Source organism: Malus domestica, chromosome 13 (genome assembly GCF_042453785.1).
Source record: "Malus domestica chromosome 13, GDT2T_hap1".
Classification (NCBI taxonomy): domain Eukaryota; kingdom Viridiplantae; phylum Streptophyta; class Magnoliopsida; order Rosales; family Rosaceae; genus Malus; species Malus domestica.
In genome coordinates this window covers 13,250,210-13,269,290 of record NC_091673.1, presented here as the reverse complement: position 1 = coordinate 13,269,290, position 19,081 = coordinate 13,250,210, and the positions used below count along the sequence as shown (strand labels likewise).

At 35.8% G+C, this 19,081-nt stretch overlaps 3 protein-coding genes across 4 annotated transcripts; 2 read left to right on the top strand and 1 right to left on the bottom strand.

The window, feature by feature from the left end:
- The first annotated feature begins 509 nt into the window (after positions 1–509).
- On the top strand, positions 510–2,478 carry LOC103452915 (uncharacterized). Of its 2 annotated transcripts, none has more exons than XM_029091920.2 (7): positions 510–793; positions 910–948; positions 1,095–1,148; positions 1,236–1,289; positions 1,886–1,939; positions 2,030–2,101; positions 2,195–2,478. In XM_029091920.2, the coding sequence occupies exons 1-7, from the start codon at positions 734–736 to the stop codon at positions 2,282–2,284; spliced, it is 423 nt and encodes a 140-aa protein (XP_028947753.1). In that variant the 5' UTR covers positions 510–733; the 3' UTR covers positions 2,285–2,478. The 2 variants fall into 2 exon arrangements, with proteins under 2 accessions (XP_028947753.1, XP_028947752.1); XM_029091919.2 differs by having other exon boundaries at positions 2,189–2,478.
- A 3,016-nt stretch (positions 2,479–5,494) lies between these two features.
- Positions 5,495–6,760, top strand: LOC103452923 (heavy metal-associated isoprenylated plant protein 35-like). Its single transcript, XM_029091740.2, has 3 exons — positions 5,495–5,602; positions 5,698–5,773; positions 5,916–6,760. Exons 1-3 carry the CDS (start codon positions 5,570–5,572, stop codon positions 6,569–6,571), a joined length of 765 nt encoding a protein of 254 aa, XP_028947573.1. The 5' UTR covers positions 5,495–5,569; the 3' UTR covers positions 6,572–6,760.
- Positions 6,761–13,436: 6,676 nt separating this feature from the next.
- On the bottom strand, positions 13,437–17,351 carry LOC103430783 (probable protein phosphatase 2C 40). Its single transcript, XM_008368926.4, has 4 exons — positions 17,018–17,351; positions 14,865–16,049; positions 14,424–14,688; positions 13,437–13,761 (listed from the first exon to the last, which is right to left on the bottom strand). Exons 2-4 carry the CDS (start codon positions 16,044–16,046, stop codon positions 13,634–13,636), a joined length of 1,575 nt encoding a protein of 524 aa, XP_008367148.2. The 5' UTR covers positions 16,047–16,049; positions 17,018–17,351; the 3' UTR covers positions 13,437–13,633.
- Positions 17,352–19,081: the final 1,730 nt, after the last annotated feature.

Below are 19,081 nucleotides of genomic sequence, written 5' to 3'. Positions count from 1 at the left end.
AAAAAAACAATACTTTAAATTACAATTTACACACCCAATATAATTCTTTACACACACACTATCTCCGCAACCAAACAGACCCCAGTACATGTACTTAAATAGAATAAAATAGCTTGATGTTGGCAATTTCAAGAGGTAAAATGAGATAAATTTAATTTTAGAGAAAAAATGAATTAAAAGATATGGCTATCAATATATATATGAATCTCATATCTATTAGATAGATAATACAAATATGATATGAAAAATATGAATTGAGATCATCTTCAAATCTCTGTGTTCAAAATTTAAGGATCCAGAGATCCAATTGTTGAAGAGAGAGATCCAGCTCTTGATTTATCTTAGATAATCCAATAAAATGAGCTAATAGAAGCCATAAAATTAAAATCGAATGATCTGAATTTCTCTATTCCTAAACTTCGAAACAGAAATAATAAAAAATAATTTCAATTAAAAAAATATGATAAAAATAGCAATTTTCAAACAAAAGCAGTCAAAGTTGTCGAACAGTCGCACACAAAACTCAGTACATTTTACATGCGGCAATCTCAGAGTCCCACTGTCCGCTAAGTGCCTGCTTGCCGACCCAACCGACACTCAAAATTCAAAATTTGAACTTCCTCTCCTCCTCCTGTTCCACCAACTGAACTGAAATCTCCAAATTTCAAACAAACACAACTCAAACAAACCTCAGAAAATCAAAAATCGTCATCTGATCCGGTCCCAATCCCAAATGGCCGCCGCCAACTCTTCTGATTCCTCGATTCCCTCCACTCCTCCTCCACTCTCCTCCGTACGCACGCTCCTCCTCTTTATCCTTACCATTTCTTTCTCTTTAATTTGTAATTTCATGTTTATAAATCTTTTAAAAATGTTTTCAACTTGGAATTTGGTTTTGTATGATTGCAGAGCAAGGAGAATGTGACCCCGATTGGCTCCAAGCTTGCGGTAAACTATTTTTTTGTTGCTATTTTTTTTTTTACATGTATTTTGTTTAGGGTTCCGAGAATTCGAATTAGAAAGAAAACCCCAGATTGTAATTTTGGATTTAAAACTGTTTTTAATTTGGTCCAGAATGTTATGGTTGTTCATAGGAATTGAATGAATCGAGGTCTGAGCTACTTGGTAGAATTCAAGGGTTGAAGCAGGTGAAACAACTGACCACTACTTTCTCTCATCTCATCACATAATGGTGTTTGTGCCTAATTTGCTTGTTTACTGATTTGGGTAATTAGGATTTGCAAAGTTGGAGGTCGAACTTAGACACTCAAGTGAAAGTCTACCACGATGTAAGTGTTTATATAATTTTTTCATACATTTGAAAAAGCATGCATTTGGATTCAGTTTATTAGTTAATCTTGGTGGGATTATTTGTTCTTGCTAATGTATGTATGGTTAATGTACGATTTGGGTGCCTGTCATATGCATTTGAATAATTAGCTTTTGGAATTTGTACGTTTATTATCTTAGTTGATGATGTTTGTGTTGTGTTTAGGCGTGCATGCAGTAAGAGAGAGAGAGGATTTTTTAATCTGTTGAGAACACTTACGAGTTACATCAACAAACTATTTCCCTGTTCATATTCTCAAACCTCAAAACCACAACTGTTGGTGTTTCCCATTGACCTTTGATATCTATAAATCACATATGTCTGATGTATAGAAGGTGATTGAAATGGCCCAAAAAGTACAGAAATTGGGTTGTGCATCAAACTTGGATGCAAATAGTAAATACGAATAAGTTTGCTGAATGTGTTTGTTTCGTTATATCGAATCTCTCTTCTGATTGGATTGGATCTAAAATTTGTTTGCTCATAGTTGTATGCATTCTTCTTGCAAGTGTCGACCATGTTCAACTCTTGATGCAATTCTCTTCCTTAATGCAGGAGCTTTCAGAACTCAAGAAATCCCTCAACACTGAAGTGGATCAACTTCGATCTGTAAGTTGTGCTCCAGCGATCAATATTCGTCCAAGTTTGATTTTGAAATGTGATCGTTTATGCTAACTTAAGTCTTTGAACTGAAACTAGGAATTTCAAGATCTGAGGACCACTCTTCAGCAGCAGCAAGAGGATGTTACGACTAGTCTTAGAAACTTGGGGGTATGTTTTCATCACTGCTTACGGGTGTGTCTTTTGAGTAAAAATGTTAGCATAAGAGCTGGATTAACATCTTATTAATTTCTTCAGCTGCAGGATGTTTCAGGAGAGAAAAAAGAAGCCCAAGATACCGAAGAACCAAATGTTTCAACCAAGGTGGATGAGGCCAAAGAAGGTGAAAGCTAGATTGACTTCACCCCGGAGCATGCGTGGCATACGTTCATGCCTAAGCAAATTGTGATTCTTCGTGAATCTGAAATTTGTTATGGTGGTTTAGATAGAAGTTGCCACAACCTTGTTGTCTTGCGTAACGCACAACTCGTTTCTGAATCAAATTATGTAGTATTAACAATATCCTCAGCGTAAGCAGCTTTCTATCAGTTTTTTTCTCTCCTCTCATTTGTGCATCCCCGTTGTTAATATACATCCAACGTGAGATGATTTACTGTATTGTCCTGGCAAAATGGTTGTGCTGGAGAACTGATCCAGAGGACGAAATTGCTTGTGCTATTGTGAGTGATGCTGTCACGGAGATTGCGCTGTCGGCAAGATGCGTGCTTAACATCAGATTATCTGGTGGTGCCGCATCATATATGATTGCACTATACATGTATACCTCATGGTTTTTTGAGTTGGCAATGCGTGAAGAGAGCCTCGTATCTTTTAGGCGCTAATGCAAAGCTTCTTTCATTTTCCGACGTGAAATCTCTCAACACGCATCTGGAAAAAACTTAAATTATACAAACAACCGTGAGTGATGAGACGTATTGAGTGTTGTAGGAACATCCATCGTCTTGTCAAGATACCTGCTGTCTTGGGCCTTTGGCTGTCGGGTCTGGGTCGATATGGTGGTTGAAGGTGGTGGCAACTCTTAATCCGACTAACAAATTTTGTACTCTAGTATGGCAACTCTTAATGCGACTAACAAATTTTGTACTCTGAGTATGTAATCATTTGAATTGGCGATCTACCCATAAAAATAAAGGAAAACTAATGAAAAGGGTTTGAAAACTTTGAGTTTTAATGATAAGGACAAAATAAAGGGTCAAGTGAATAGTAACAGGATTGACTTTTTAGTGTAAAAATGTGTTTTTTCGTTAAAGTGAACAGTACCGGGTGCTTTTCGTTAAAGTTCCCTAAAAATAAAGGGTGCTGCTATTCACATACATATTTTTACCTCTTACACATCTCTCCTAATTTTCGATCGTCAGATCCTGTGAATTGAAAAAGATCAATGAACAAAAATTAATAATAATGTGTGAAAAGTAAAATAAAGTGTGTGAATTACATTACCCAAAATAAAAGTGTTATCATTTGTGACATGCAAATGTCTCTCGTCATCATTAATGCATGGAGAGAGTGTTGTCGTAATGATATGATCGATTGATCAGCAAACTACATTTTCCAAGGAATTAGGTGCCCTTAATGAATCGAATTTGGGGTTTGTTGCGATATTTATGATCCAAATAATTAAAGAGTTCTGGTCTGCAGGGGTAATTTTTGCATGGTGGATTTTGAGTTGTATTACTAGCTGCACATTTAAATCTTCATTTATTTAGTGCACGTCATATATCAGAATACAACAGAATTTTTGCATATTTTATCATATTTAATTGCAGTGTTTAATTATTCTTTACTTTTGACAACAACAAAAAAACAAATTATCCTTTACCTCATCTTTGTTTATTCTAATTTATAATTATAGTGTTTTTTTATCTTTATACGTATATTCTCTACCTCTATATAGACTTAATCATCAGTTAAAGCAAGATTAGACGTTTTTAATTACTCTGATGTTTAGAAATTGGATCCCATCAGGATCCACTTTGTGGAGATCCTAAGAATCCCCACATCTTAAATATTTATCATGTATCTTGCGGTCAGAAATAATTTATTTATTTTATTTAAAATTAAACACAAATAGTATCTGATAAAAACTGGCCGCACGATATACGATAAACGGCTAGGATGTGGGAATCCCTAGAATCCCCACAAAGTGAATCCGGAAAAGAAAGTAGAAAATCTCTATATCAATTTAATTATTTATTTCTTGTTTTATTTATTGACAGACATAGTTAATTATAAAATTTAAGATTTAAATGGTAATTTCAAGCCCTAAATAATTAAACGTACCAATAGATGATATTAGAGATGAGGAAAATTGTGTAAAAGTGAATTTCTTGAACTTCAAGTTCAGAAAAGAACTGGATATGCTAGGGGGATCGTATTGTACCACCTCTTTAACATACGAAAAATAGAGTCTACCTATACAAGTAAGTTCATATCGATAGAAGAGATGACATTACGCGGTCTACTAAAATGTAATCTCCCAAATATTTTCCGTGTTAATTTATACTACAACAGCATAAAGTTTGGCTGGTTTCCAGGGAAAATGAAATGAAAATAGAGCAGCTTTTTCTTTGTCTGTGTCAAATTGTTTTATCTGTAATTGACTGAAACGAATTGTCCATGTCCTCTGCTAGGTTAAGTGCCCATGAAGCAAGCTCAACTTTAATAGATGAAGTGGGAAAGTTTCTATTTATTACTTTAGGGCTTCTGTGTATCCAAATCTGTTGTATGTATACTGCCCTCTTTGTACTGCACATACCGCTCCAAAGGCCAAACTAATCTACTTTTTATTATTTTTATTTATTTATTATATTTGTTTCTTGAGGGTTTTGGTTGTTTGAGAGAGAAAGGCCTGAACTTGAATTCAATGTCCTTGGGAAGCAACGGATTTATCATTCTCACAAATGTGACTTGTGATCCACAAAGCCTCTAGTTTGGGTTAAGATGTTGTTTGGAATAAGTTACATCTTAATCTGATTCGATCTAATTAAACTTTTAAACGTAACTGTCACACCGTCACGTGATGTTATCAGTTCACAATCAATCATGTCAATCCATTATAATGAATGGATGTGACTGTCACATTATTCTTGCTATAATGTGGTATAAATATGTGGTCTCTCTAACATTACTCTTATTACAATGTGTGACCGTCACACCTAAAATCTCATTAAATTGCACGTCACTTGTTTTTTTTATATACAACGATATATTGCAGTAGTGGTTCGATTAAGTCACACAGTAAAGCAACAATAATAACTTAGTACTCACTCACAATAAAATCTAAAATTTCTCACGTACAAGAAAAAAATATTATTAGACCGTATCATTATTAACAATTGTTTGATATTGTTTTAGTTTTTGAGATCAGTATGATTAACACACCTTAATTACTACTTCCCTCATATATCATCAAAGGATCATTAATTGTAGTCAAATATTTCATCATTTTTTTGGTTGAGGGAGAGCAGGAACTTTGATAGCTGCGCACTCGCTCTCCTCCTCATACTTGTGTTTTATATTACACTCCCATCTCTTCTCTCACTCACATTCATCCCTCTTCACTGTTTTACCTTCATTTTATACCTCTGGTAAATTTTGCTCTCTCTCTCTCTCTCTCTCATGGCTTCTCAACAAGAACCTCTCAAATATCAGGTACACAAACAAGACACATTGTTCTTCTTTCTCTAACTAACATGCTACTGTTCTACTTCATAATTTTTTACACCATTTTCACGTTTTTTCTTCAGACATGGATCTTGAGAGTTCCTATGCACTGTGAAGGTTGCAAGAGGAAGGTCAAAAAAGTTTTACAAAGAACTGATGGTACAAAATTAATTACCTTTTTTTTTGTGGTATAATACATATATTAGTCACTGTGTTTCTGCTCGACTTCAACTTTGATCACTGTATTTTAATTTTTTTTTTCAATTTAGTCGCTGTATTTTTACTAAAATGTTTATTGCAGGTGTTTACACCACAGCTATTGACTCACAGCAAAACAAAGTAACTGTCATTGGAAACGTCGGCATTCAGACCCTCGTCAAGAAGTTGGCCAGGAAAGCAGGCAAGCAAGCACAGGAATGGCCGGAAAAGCTCACCGGAAAAGATAACAAGGCGGAGAAATGCAAGAACAAGGAGAAACAGAAAGTCCCAAACCAACAAAGTGTAGAGAAAGTTGAAGTCCACAAGCTTACCACGGCTCAAAACAGAGCAACTAATACTACTGAAATCGACCCAACTAAGTTTCCCGGCGAAACTTCACAGAATAAGGCCACCGGCGGCGGCGGGTCTCCGGCCGTGGAGGTTCGGATCGGTGAAAGTGAGATGAGTGTGAGTAGCAAAAAGAATAAGGGGAAGGGGCCAAAAGATGATGAGAGTGGTTCAGCAGGCTCTGGTGCACCAGCATGCATAGGATCTCAACCAGTAGATCCAGTTGATCTCTTCCGTACACGCCAGATGGCATATGTGTACCCGCTGGCTCCTTGTCATTCTTATGTTCCATCGTCACCGTACACGTGTGCACCAACTGGTCATCAAGAAGATGACTGGGTGAAGGCAACAGAGCTGGAGAGTTTGCAGGTTTTCAGTGATGAAAACCCTAATGCATGTTTTATCATGTGAGGTTAGAGTTGCCAAAAATCAAGATCTAACTGCTAAAACATTCCACATAGTAGAATTTTCAATTGTAGTGAGGAGGAAATAAGAGAAAATATTAGAGTGGAGAAAAAGTAGGGGACGTTCGGAATTCCATTAACATGACTAATGTTGTTTGTGAACAAAGAATCATTTATGCTTAATTGTTTAGACATGCTTCTGTAAGGACCATGGAAGAAAATATCGGTGATATCGGAAATATCGGTAGTTCGAAAACACGGAAATATCGATGGAAATATCGGTAAAATATCGATATCGATAAAAATTACATGGAAACCACGGAAATTGTAAAAAAAACTTGGAAATTTTTATTGAAACTTTGTAGGATGTTTATTTAGTCAATTATCTATTAGTTTATCACAAAAAATTGGAAGGAAATGCATTGCATGATGGATTTAACATTATCAAGTTGATTATATAGCGATCTGACAAACATTATGAGTGTAGAAAATATGTAGTAATTAATGAAAGAAGTCTAAACACACCATAATTATTTATATGTAATGAATTAGTACAATATTTTACACTTTAGTACCACATAGAGTTCCTATGAGGTTCAAATTTGTCACTATCGTCATCATCTCTATGTGTAGAATGAGTGTATTGTGAAGAGTAGTTATCAAATGATAAATCCCCAAAATAGTTTTGCATGTAATTGTTAATATGCCACCCATATGGATCCGAGATTGGTTGAGGTTGTCCATAAGAAAAATCATTTGAAGATTGAGGCTGGGATTGATTCCATGAGTCGCTCGATTCCATCCCAACAGGAATGGGATATGAAGGGTAGGGAAATGGTTGGTTATGAGTATAACCATAGTTACTACTTCCCAATCCAACAGAGTCTGAAGTTCTAGATAACGAGTCATCTTCTTGACTTGACAAAATCCCTTTGCCTCTTTCTCTGCGAGTATAGTCCTTCCCTATGGCACCAATTCCTGGTCCTGCCCGCCTACTGCCATGGTCATCATCTTGTGTTGCATGCGTGAAGTTTGTCTCACCAGTGAAGGGGCTCATATATCCGGGAGGTGGTGGTCCATAATAGTTTCCATATCCACCACCACTACCTCCAGCTCCACTACCTCCAGCTCCACTATGTCCTTCATCATTCCCACCTCCGGTGGTAGGTGAGTCTCCTGATCTTGTACTAGAGCTATCATTAGTATCAGCACGATGTTGTGGTTGTGTAGGATTGGAAAAATGTGGAATTCCAGTGTTGCTTGGTCTTGGGTGCAAAAGTTCTTCGAAAGAGTCAGCGCTGCTAGATCCCACCTCTTCCTCTAATACTCTTTCTACATTTATCCCTTCATTACGTGCTTCTTCAGCAACTCTGGGAGCTGGGTTGCCTTCATCATCATCTAAATGAAGAGGTCTAATCCATTGAAAAAATTGGTTACCCTCCGTATCATCATCTTCACCAACAATATCAAACACATCTAGTGGGTCACCACGGTCGACATGATCGATTTCTGCTTCCTTATCTCGAATTTGAAGCTTCATGTTGTAGTAGCAATAAACTAATTTTTCCAAGCTACTATGAGCCAACTTATTTCTTTGCTTTGTGTGGATGAGTGCAAATGTGCTCCAATTTCTTTCACAAGCAGATGAGGAAGCTGTTTGTGATAATACTTTTATTGCTAACTTTCTCACAGTTGGTGCATCGGTCCCATACATGATCCACCATTCAGCTACAATGAAAAATAATGTTGATAAGCCTAATAACTCCAACAAATTCTATTATAAACTTATAGTGAAATATGTTTATACTCACTAGGAGACATATTTGTTCGAGCAGCAACTGATGTTGGTTCTCCAAATGTTCTTCTTGCATCTTTAAACCATGTTAGCTGAATACAATAAATTGTGTTAGTTTAATCCAACAAAGTAATTATTATAATTTAAGTAATTGTGTACCTCATTTCCAAATTGGCCAACTGCTGGTGATGCAGGGTCTAATTTAGAGTATACATTATGTACAGCACGTATAAGGTTACCATCATCTCCAACACCGGGTCTGTATTGGTATCGGGGATTCAAATAATATGCTGTTCAAAGAAACACATACTCTAATAAGATAAATAATACTTATGCAACTAAAGAAATGAATTGCAAATTATGACATAATTTATACCTGCTGCATGCAAATCGTGGTATAATGTTTTATACCATCGGTCTTCAATTATTTTTACGACCCACCTTGCACCATGTTTTCTTTCCAATTCATCATTCACTACACGCATCAACTCATATACTGTCCCCATAGTAGGATACACTTCTGTGTCAACGATCCGTAAAACTTTGTAAAGAGGTTCAAACACTTGACACACATGTTCTGTTTGACTCCAAAAAGCATGATCAAGCACTATACTTTCCACCATACGACCTGTATTTGAGCGGCTGAAATTGTGGTTGGCCCAATCGTCACTAGTGAATAGTTGCTTCAACCCTGATTTCTTCTTGAGTAGGCTGTTTAATGCAATATAGTTGGTGGCGAATCGAGTGGTAGCTGGACGAATAATTTCTCCTCTGCAAAATTCACGCATCTTTGCCAACAACCAACCGTGATTGTAAATATAATTTGTGATCGTTCTAGCTCTTTTGACCACAGTAGCAACATTCTCTCTCTTCCCCATTGCCTCAAACATAAGATCAATACAATGTGCTGCACATGATGTCCAAAACACATTATGATGCTTCATTAACTTTTTTCCAGCTTTGACAAATGCAGAACCGTTGTCGGTCACGACTTGGACAATATTATGCTCTCCCACCTCCATGATTACATCCCTCAATAATTTGTAAATATACTTGTAATTCTTTATATGGTCTGAAGTATCAACAGACTTCAAAAAAATTGTCTTTCCCTTGGAGTATACCATGAAGTTGATGATAGATAATCTGGTCGGGCCGGTCCATCCGTCACACATGATTGTGCAACCATTAGTTTCCCACTTTGACATCAACTTGTTAACATATTCGCCAATGTCTTTATACTCCATATCCAAATATTTGTTTCTTATCTCATAGGGAGTGGGAGGTTGTACTCCAACACCGGCCTGTTGACATCCCACTACCATATTTTTGAAATGATGTGATGATGCCTTCGCAGCAGGGACATTTTCATAGATAAAGAACTTGCTAATTAGACGTCTCATTCCCTCCTTCACATTACCTCCCTTGAAATAACTCCAAACACTCTTTTGACGTGCGTTGGATGACTTATATAAACTTGGGGCTATTGGTGGTGTTGGTTGTGATTCTCTAAGACTGCCTCCCCGTCTCATTTGTGCACCACCACTTGTCCCGGAACCTTGTCCCCTATTAGGAATTTTATGAAGGTGTTCTCTTTCCCATGCTGACTGTTTGGAGGCCCGTAATGCTTGTTTCAAACTGCGTCGTTCTTCAGGTCCCATGTCATCATCACATTCATCCTCATCGTCATCATCATCACTGTCAACCGCTTGGCCAATGACTTCTCCTCGTAGCCCAGCTCGAATATTTTCCATTCCTTGTGTTATCTTTTCCTTCTGCTGTTTTTTATTTTTTAATAATGTGCTGATGAATGCCTTCACTTCTGGGGGGACATTATCGCATCGTTGGACATTTTTTGCTGGATCTAATCCACTAAGATGGTACTTAAGTCGTGTCACTCCACCACTCTTCATTACCCAACCACAATATTTGCAAATTGTGCCATGTTTGTTTCCGTCTATTGGGTCTCCATGTTCCCAAGCTGGATCACGTTTAGTAGCTCCACTAGACATCTTAAACGTACCTACATTTAATTTGATAAAACCTAATATTAATGAATAATAATCCAATTTGATAAAAAAATAATCACTGATGAATAATAATCCAATTTGATAATAATCCAATTTAATGAATAATCAAATTTGATAATAATAAAAAACCTAATATTAATGAATAATAATCCAAATTGATAAAAAAATAATCCTAATATAAAACATAGTGATGAATAATAATCCAATTTGATAATAATAAAAAACCTAATATTAATGAATAATAATCCAATTTAATGAATAGTCCAATTTAATGAATAATCCAATTTGAGAATAATCCAATTTGAGAATAATAAAAAACCTAATATTAATGAATAATAATCCAAATTGATAAAAAAAATTAATCCTAATATAAAACATAGTGATGAATAATAATCCAATTTGATAATAATCCAATTTAATAATAATCCAATTTAATGAATAGTCCAATTTAATGAATAATCCAATTTGAGAATAATCCAATTTGAGAATAATAAAAAACCTAATATTAATGAATAATAATCCAAATTGATAAAAAATTAATCCTAATATAAAACATAGTGATGAATAATAATCCAATTTGATAATAATCCAATTTAATAATAATCCAATTTAATGAATAGTCCAATTTAATGAATAATCCAATTTGAGAATAATAAAAAACCTAATATTAATGAATAATAATCCAAATTGATAAAAAATTAATCCTAATATAAAACATAGTGATGAATAATAATCCAATTTGATAATAATCCAATTTAATAATAATCCAATTTAATGAATAGTCCAATTTGATAATAAGCCAATTTAATGAATAATAATCCAATTTAACAATAATCCAATTTATTTGTTGTTGTATAAATTACAATAATATAAATATAAGTTTGTAAACTTACCTTAAATATGGAACCCTTTGTGTTCAAGCTTTGGAATAGATCTGGAATGGCTTTGAAAATGGTAAGGGAAATAAAATAATAAATAACATTAAACATATTAAAATAATCCTAGGGAATAATTATACAACATTACTTAATTACTTAAAAAAAATTAACATGTAATTGTTAACATTACTTAATTACCTACAAAAATTAACATGCAAGTATTAATTACTTAAAAAAATTAACATACGAGTCCATACAAATTTATTTGTTGTTGTATAAATTACAATAATATAAATATAAGTTTGTAAACTTACCTTAAATATGGAACCCTTTGTGTTCAAGCTTTGGAATGGATCTGGAATGACTTTGAAAATGGTAAGGGAAGAAGAAGAAACGAAATTGCTCTGAGGGAATGCCTCTGATACTCCAACTCTCATAAGGTTTTGCACATGCTCTGAGGGAATATAAGTATATAACGGAGAGTGGAACATGGTTTTGCCTGTGAAAGCATATCACAGACTCACAGTGATACACGGTTTCATTATTAAAGTTCTATTATTCGTTGTCCATTGTCTGCAATTGTAAAAAGTGATTGAAAAATTAGTGAGGTGAGTCAGATGGGGTCAATCAACCACAGAGGCACACACACAGACATGCTATTATTCGTTGTCCATTGTCTACAATTGTAAAAAGTGATTGAATAATTCATGAGGTGAGTCAGATGGGTCACTCAACCACAGAGGCACACACACACAGAGACATGCCATCACACACGCACACAACACACGCACACATATCACACACGCATACGGCTCTCTCTCTCTCTCTCTCTCATTCTCGATCCTTCTCTCTTCTTCTCTGAGTCTGAGGCGCCGGACCTCTCTTCTCCCCCTTCTCCATTCGACCCACACCCACACACAGATCTCCCCCTTCTCCATCATTCTCTCTTCTTCTCTGAGGCCCTCGATCATTCTCTCTTCTTCTCTGAGGCGCATGACCTCTCTTCTCCCCCTTCTCCTTTCGACCCACACACACACAGATCTCGCCCTTCTCGATCCTTCTCTCTTCTTCTCTGAGGCCCTCGATCCTTCTCTCTTCTTCTCTGAGGCCTGACCTCTCTTCTCCCCCTTCTCCATTCGACCCACACACACACAGATCTCCCCCTTCTCCCACTCTCTCGATCCTTCGCTGCCGTTGATCGTGGGTCTGGCGAAGTCGAACTTGGCTCAGTCGTCTCTGGTGGTGCGCCGCTGAGCAAGGAGTTGGCCCAGTTATCGATATTTCAGGTGAGATTCCATTGACACCCTAAGCCCTAAACCGATATCACATATGTTGAATCGTTGATGCATGCGTGAAATTTGAAGCTTATATGTGAAATTTAAGTTAAAATTCGTGTTTTTGCAAGGTTTTTGGGACGAAATGGGCTCGGGAACAGGCACACCATCTCCGGCGTTCTTCTCCGGCGTCCGATATCGGAGTCCGATTGCACCGTTCAACGAAATTTCTCGATATTTCCAAAATATCGCGATATTATCGATAATATCGATAATATCGCGATATTTGGACGAAAACCACACGGAAACCAGTTTAAATATCCATTACCCGAAAAATCGATATTATCGGCGATATTTCGCCGATAATATCGATATTTAAATCCATGGTAAGGACTGAAAATGCATTCAAATAATCAAAAACGCCTTTGATACAGTTAAAAGGCGTTTTTGAGTTAAAAGAAAGTGATTTTCAAGAATCGCTCAAATTTTTTCTAGGAAGCACGAGAACTTTTCATAGAAACTTTAGCTTTGCTCAATTCTAATAAAAGCGTTTATGTTGAAAGTGATCATGGACATAAGTGCTTCTTACAAAAGCATTCTCAAATTTGCTCATAGGGTTCCTTGTGAAGTTTGGAAAGAATAGAATCCAATCAATATATTGATTCCCATCTGAAACTGCAATTGACATTCTCAAGAAAAAGCACAGGTCAAAAAAAGAGCAACCCATCTTTATTCCTGAGTATCTGCCAGAAAATATTCTTTTCTTTCTTTTTGGTTGAATGCTAGAAAAATATTCTTAATTATCAGCAAAATAATAACAAAAAGAGCGATCCTAAAGCAACAAGGCTTCCCGCTTTGTTATAATATATAATTTATCTGCCCTTCTTGAACAAGCCTCTTAAGGAAAATAAAGATCTGTAATTTGCAGACGAATGCAATGAAGCAGTCTTTTCGCCAAGCAAAACTTGACAAACTATAAACATTATTATACAGCAGGAGCAAAGTATATCGCTGACATCCAACTATATACAATTTGGAACCTAAAACTAGACTGCCAAAAATATTAAACATTCTATTACACCACAAAAAATAATCTTACACGCAAGTTGTCGCCTTTGTCGTGCGCTGATTTGTACCGAGAATAATCACCATTACTGTTACATCATCGTGATACTTCCTCCGCCTTCCTGCTGGAATGTTCATGAGTTCTTCCATACTGAAACCTGCAACGAAAGTATTAAGGACCTGGCAAACGAAAACTATGCGAAAGGGCTACTTATTCTGTCAGATAAAATAAAATGTAACCAACCCTGTGGTGGGATTTCCTATTTGAAGACTTTAGAATACCATACGTTAGAGAAAAATGTGTATGCATGCCTTAGGGTGTGGTGTGGTGGGCGGAATGTATATATTTATATCATTCAAGTTAAACTTGGTCTTAAAATGTTTCAATTTCGGGATCAAAACTGGAGCTTTGTTCACCCATCACCAAAAAGTATTTTCTATTTACAATTAAGAGAACATTATATGAGAAGTTAACAAAAGACAGCAAATCAAACTGAAACTACTTATTTTAAACTGAAAGATCTGTTATCTTTCAACAAATGCAAGATGCCGTATGGTAATAATACCGCATAGGCCATAGAAGCAGGGTCTACGAAGCAGAGAAATGAAAGGGAGAGAACTAAGAGCACATAACATGGAGGGTGAGCATAGCCTTCTCCAATAACAAATCAATTGTTTTTCTATCTTGGTTAATCTGATCGAGGGTTAGTTATACATGCTTCTGTGTTTAATAAAGGTAGCCGAAATGAAACAAAGCAAACTTGTAAGGGATATGGATGGAATGACAACAAAATCTCCACATGATATAAAACATGTCTACCTGCAGAATTGGCTGCTCTTACTACAAGCTGCTCGAGCAGAAACTTAGCTGGATCGCCGGAGGGGTTGCTCAAGATATAGGAGTGGACAAGCTTTACTGCCTCGTCATTGGTAAAAAAGTCAAACAAGCCATCACTACCAAGTACTACAAAGCAATCAGATGTTGATATTCTATGCACATTCAACGATGGTTGAGTGGAAACATATGGTGGGCTTATAAGGTTACGAACTTGAAGAATTCCCATCAATGCATCATTCAGGTTTTTCTGCACAAAAGTGAAAAGAAAATAGAATCAGTAAAATCCACTAATGGAAAATATATTAATTATGAAGAAGGGGCTTAAGATATAAACACACCAGATAATGTCAGTTTATCTAAAAAAAACTTCTTTTTAACCTACTTGGTTTTGGTACATAATTGTTAAACGGTAAGGGTGACCACCTTTTTCAAGTATCCAACTCCAAAAGCTCGAGTGACCTTCAATTTCCCTTTTACTTTTCCAGCCACGACGGTCATGGGATCGTCAGGATGTTCACACAAAACTCGCATTCTTTCACTTTCGTCATCAACTGTATGACTATCAGTGAGCTGGATGGCTTTTAACCTCTCACTCCCACTCATTAAATAATCATCACCACATGTTGCCAATACAGCTCGGCTGTCACCTAAATTTAGTGTGTACAAATCCTTCCCATGTAGAAGCACAACTAAAACACAAGACCCAACAGAAACTAAATCTGGGCGATCCACCATTTCCTGGTCAACCATGTACAGAAAATCATTCTCAGCCTGACTAAGAGCTCGTTGGAGACTATCAAGCACCCTGTGCCTAAACGAATCAGTTGACGTTTTTGCTTTAGCACGTGGAGCATTCTCAGAGATATGGTCAACACTTGAATCCTTTTGTGTATAAATTCTGGATGAAAATCTTTCTTCGCTGATAGTATTTCTACCATCTCCTATATATGGAAGGGACCCATCTATATCTAGACCATTAGAAGCTTTGATGGATTCCTGACTTGATTCCCAGTCTAATGAATTAAAGTGAAATATGATGGTTTCATACAGTGTCCCAGCCAGAAAATCAGCTGCGTCTCTTCCATTGAAACCATCATAAATTGCACAAAAGAGCCACTCATTTTCTTCAGAACAAACAGCTTGAACCCTGTCTTCACCAGCAGCTCCACCCGCCACTTGCACTTCCATACCATTAAGAAAACCTTCATTTCTGGAAGGACTCGTGGATTTCATTAAGTAGGAATCAGAATCAGGCGTAGACGGACTGCAACTTAAGTTTGACATACTACTCTGAAGAGAAGATGATAATATATCCAACCTCGACATAGCCGGTGAAGAGGGAACTCTACGAAATGAATTAGGAGAGTCCCAACTAGGAAGTATTTCTACCCCTATCAAACCATTGCAGATATTTGTGTTTGCCAGAGTGGCATTTGCGCCTATTGCAGCACCAGACAAGCAAGAGAAACTACTGTTCCTTCGGAGTTCAGGCAAGGTTTCATATTCATCGGAATCCTCACAAAAACTGCCTCTGTTGCTATTGCATTGATAGCCAAAGCTTACTTTTAGTTCTCCTTTAGTTTTAACCATAGTCTCTCCTTGCATGATCTACAGATGAAAACATACAAAGTACAAACATCTTGGTTATTCATTAACTCAAACGTTTGCAACATGACAACTTGGAATTGATTTGGTTATCTTTATTGCATGAATACCAATTTTTTTTTCAAATAACATGAACTTATAATTCATAACTGTACCACTGTTTTTCAAAGTGCATCATTATAGCATTCAATGGTGAAACATTGGAACTCTTGAAAATCAGTTGATATAACTACAAAATAAAACAGTAAAAAGACAGCTTCTCAACTCCAAATTCTTTTATTTATGACGATGATGTAAAAAGTGTGTGCCTTTGATTGGATGTGTGAGAGAGCAAAACGCCAAAAGACAATTTTCCTAGCTATATGCCACAAGAATGCATACATCTCCAAGTTCAATGATCAATACTAATAATTCAAATGCTTATCCAGAACAATAAAACAGACACAGAGATAAATAAATTGGGCTGATCAACTAAACATGGAGCTTATGGGGGCTAATAGCTTGTGGTCAAGAACACTACTCTGTCCCCTTACATAAACTTGACGATCAAGGAAAACAGAAGGAAACTTAAAAGTTAGAACCAGGGCAGTGTGACCGGCCCGTTGCATTCAAGTTTGAACACCCCCCCCCCACCCCATAGATTAGACTAGTTTAGAATAGAATATCGCCTTGTGAAAAAGAAAAAAGAACTTAGAGCTTAAGGAAATTAGATAAGAAAATTACGATAATTCGAAAACAAATAGCAATCATAATATCATTCTATCCTCATTGCTCCATCGAAATACGGTTCCAAAAGTGATTCTTTGCATTTCAGACGCAATAAAAAGGGTGAAACAATAAGCAAATTCAATCAAATAAAAGGTTCAGAGACGTAGAGAATATGGTTCAAACAAAACCCAATAAGCATTAGTGAATTGCAATACATTATCGAAGAAAAACACGAAGAAACGGAGCTGGGATTGAAAACCCACCTGGGTTTGTTGGTGTTCTTCAACAAAGACGCCTCCAGAAGAGCAATGGAAGCAAACCCAGAATGCGGCTAGAGCTATACAACATATATAGGTGTATATATAAAAAGAGTGATGGAAGTGATAAAGGATACGACTTTGGAAAGAAAAAGCAAAAAAAGCAAACAAAGAGCAGATCTGAGAGAAGGAGAGAGACCCAGAGAGAGAGGTGAGTGGAGTGGAGAATCTGTATCTGGGTGGTACATAAAAGGGAGGGGGAGGTGGAGGTGGAGGGAGAAGAAAGGGAATGGGGAAAATGGATGGTGAGGAAGGGGTCCTTGCTGAAATTAGCGGAATTTGTTTCGCTGGCGTTTTGGCTTTTTGTCTATTCCTCCTCTTACCGGTAATGCCGTTTTCCAAGTTCCATTTCAACTCCACCATTCATCAAAATATTTATTATGCTTACTACATTATTCCTTTCTTAACTCTAAAAAAAATAACTCAAAAATCTTCGTTTTCCAAATAAATAAAAACAAAAATTAATCATATAAGGTCATATAATTAGCAACAATAATGCCATTAAGGAGGCATTGTGTGGGTGAGTCGGCACGTAGTATTACTAATTCACTAAAGTCATAATATTATTAACATCATGAGGTAATATTATTGTATTTTAATGTTGTATTAGATGACAAGTGATATATGTATGTTATGTCAATTAATAATGTCATCGCATTAAATGTTGATATTATGTTCTGCCCACATTATGCGTTACAAGATAATCTATGTACTAAAGTGTACTTTGAAATGATACACTTGACTAGAATATTTCCACTTGTGACATATTTACTTAATAGAAACGAAAAGTAAAAAATTCGAAAAATTTAGTAATAAAGTGAGGAAAGAAAATCTAATTTTAAACCAACTAATCCCTCTTTGTTAATTTGATACATAATTTTTATTGAATTACAGATTTGAAATGAAAAACTAAAGATTTTTTTTCTTCTATTTCTGTATATGTAGTAAACCCAAGAAAAAACTAATAATTTGATGACTTCAATACTCATATTTTAGAAAACAAAACTCGAGAATAATTCCAATTCTCATTACCTATAAGTGAACATGTCAAGTAATGTTACATTTACCATCAATTTGTATTATCCCTCTAACAAGGTAGGATCCAACAACACGTAGGTTCCATCTCTATTAGAGAGATTGTATAAATGATAGTATAAATAGATGGTAAAAATAATATTTTTGAAACATGTCAGTTGATAAGATAATCTACGCTAAATTACAGGAAGGAAATATAAACTTGAGTGCGGAAAAGGGAGCACATTACGCAAACAAACTTAATTAATTAAAGCTCATATCTACGTAAGCCTAGCCCTAGGAACTCATGCAAACTACAAGTGAGGTATTTTATTATTATAATTTTACGAATTAATAATTTAATTGGGCGGATGAAAATAATTTCTTATTTTTATATTTATTTTTTAACAAATAATAAAATAATCTACATTAAATTCATTTAAATTACAAAAATATAATTCAAACACAAGTTGTAAAGGGATAAATACACTACTTTAATCAATTTGGCTTAAGCCAAGTTGAAATATATAGCTTGTGTCCTTGTTTTGCTCCTTGTTTTTTTTCCTCGTATACAAATGTCAACGAAGGTCTCCATCACATGATATATTTTGGCTGTGTCAATATGTCATCAGATGTCATGTTAATGAAAGATGGCTTTAAACCCTAACGAGAAGCCACATTTCAACTGAAAAGATATGAAGTCAAAGAAAATAAGAGCCAACATAAACTTTTTCTAACTGTCGTCTGTGTTAAGCTAAGTTGGCTAAAACAATGTGTTTTATCTTTTGTGCCCAAATTCAAATCTCCATCCTCATATCTTAGATGAATTCAACGTAGTTGTCCTATCGCTTATCAAAAGAAACTTTTTGACCGAGACAAATGTGTAATCCAAATTTGTGTACAATTCCAATAATTTTGTAATTTTGTGGCAAATAGTGACTGGGTTCGACATTTTGTACGAAAATTTTCATGCATTTTTAGATGTCGACTGTGGAC

Excerpts from the sequence above, each read along its gene's own strand:
- LOC103430783 (XM_008368926.4), bottom strand. The coding sequence starts at position 16,046 with ATGCAAGGAGAGACTATGGTTAAAACTAAAGGAGAACTAAAAGTAAGC. Across the intron at positions 14,689-14,864 it reads GAGTTGGATACTTGAAAAAG|AAAAACCTGAATGATGCATT; the intron begins GTGGTCACCCTT and ends ACTTTTGTGCAG. Across the intron at positions 13,762-14,423 it reads AAGAGCAGCCAATTCTGCAG|GTTTCAGTATGGAAGAACTC; the intron begins GTAGACATGTTT and ends CTTTCGTTGCAG.
- LOC103452915 (XM_029091919.2), top strand. The coding sequence starts at position 734 with ATGGCCGCCGCCAACTCTTCTGATTCCTCGATTCCCTCCACTCCTCCT. Across the intron at positions 794-909 it reads CTCCTCCTCCACTCTCCTCC|AGCAAGGAGAATGTGACCCC; the intron begins GTACGCACGCTC and ends GTATGATTGCAG. Across the intron at positions 1,149-1,235 it reads GAATTCAAGGGTTGAAGCAG|GATTTGCAAAGTTGGAGGTC; the intron begins GTGAAACAACTG and ends TTGGGTAATTAG.
- LOC103452923 (XM_029091740.2), top strand. The coding sequence starts at position 5,570 with ATGGCTTCTCAACAAGAACCTCTCAAATATCAG. Across the intron at positions 5,603-5,697 it reads AAGAACCTCTCAAATATCAG|ACATGGATCTTGAGAGTTCC; the intron begins GTACACAAACAA and ends TTTTTTCTTCAG. Across the intron at positions 5,774-5,915 it reads AGTTTTACAAAGAACTGATG|GTGTTTACACCACAGCTATT; the intron begins GTACAAAATTAA and ends TGTTTATTGCAG.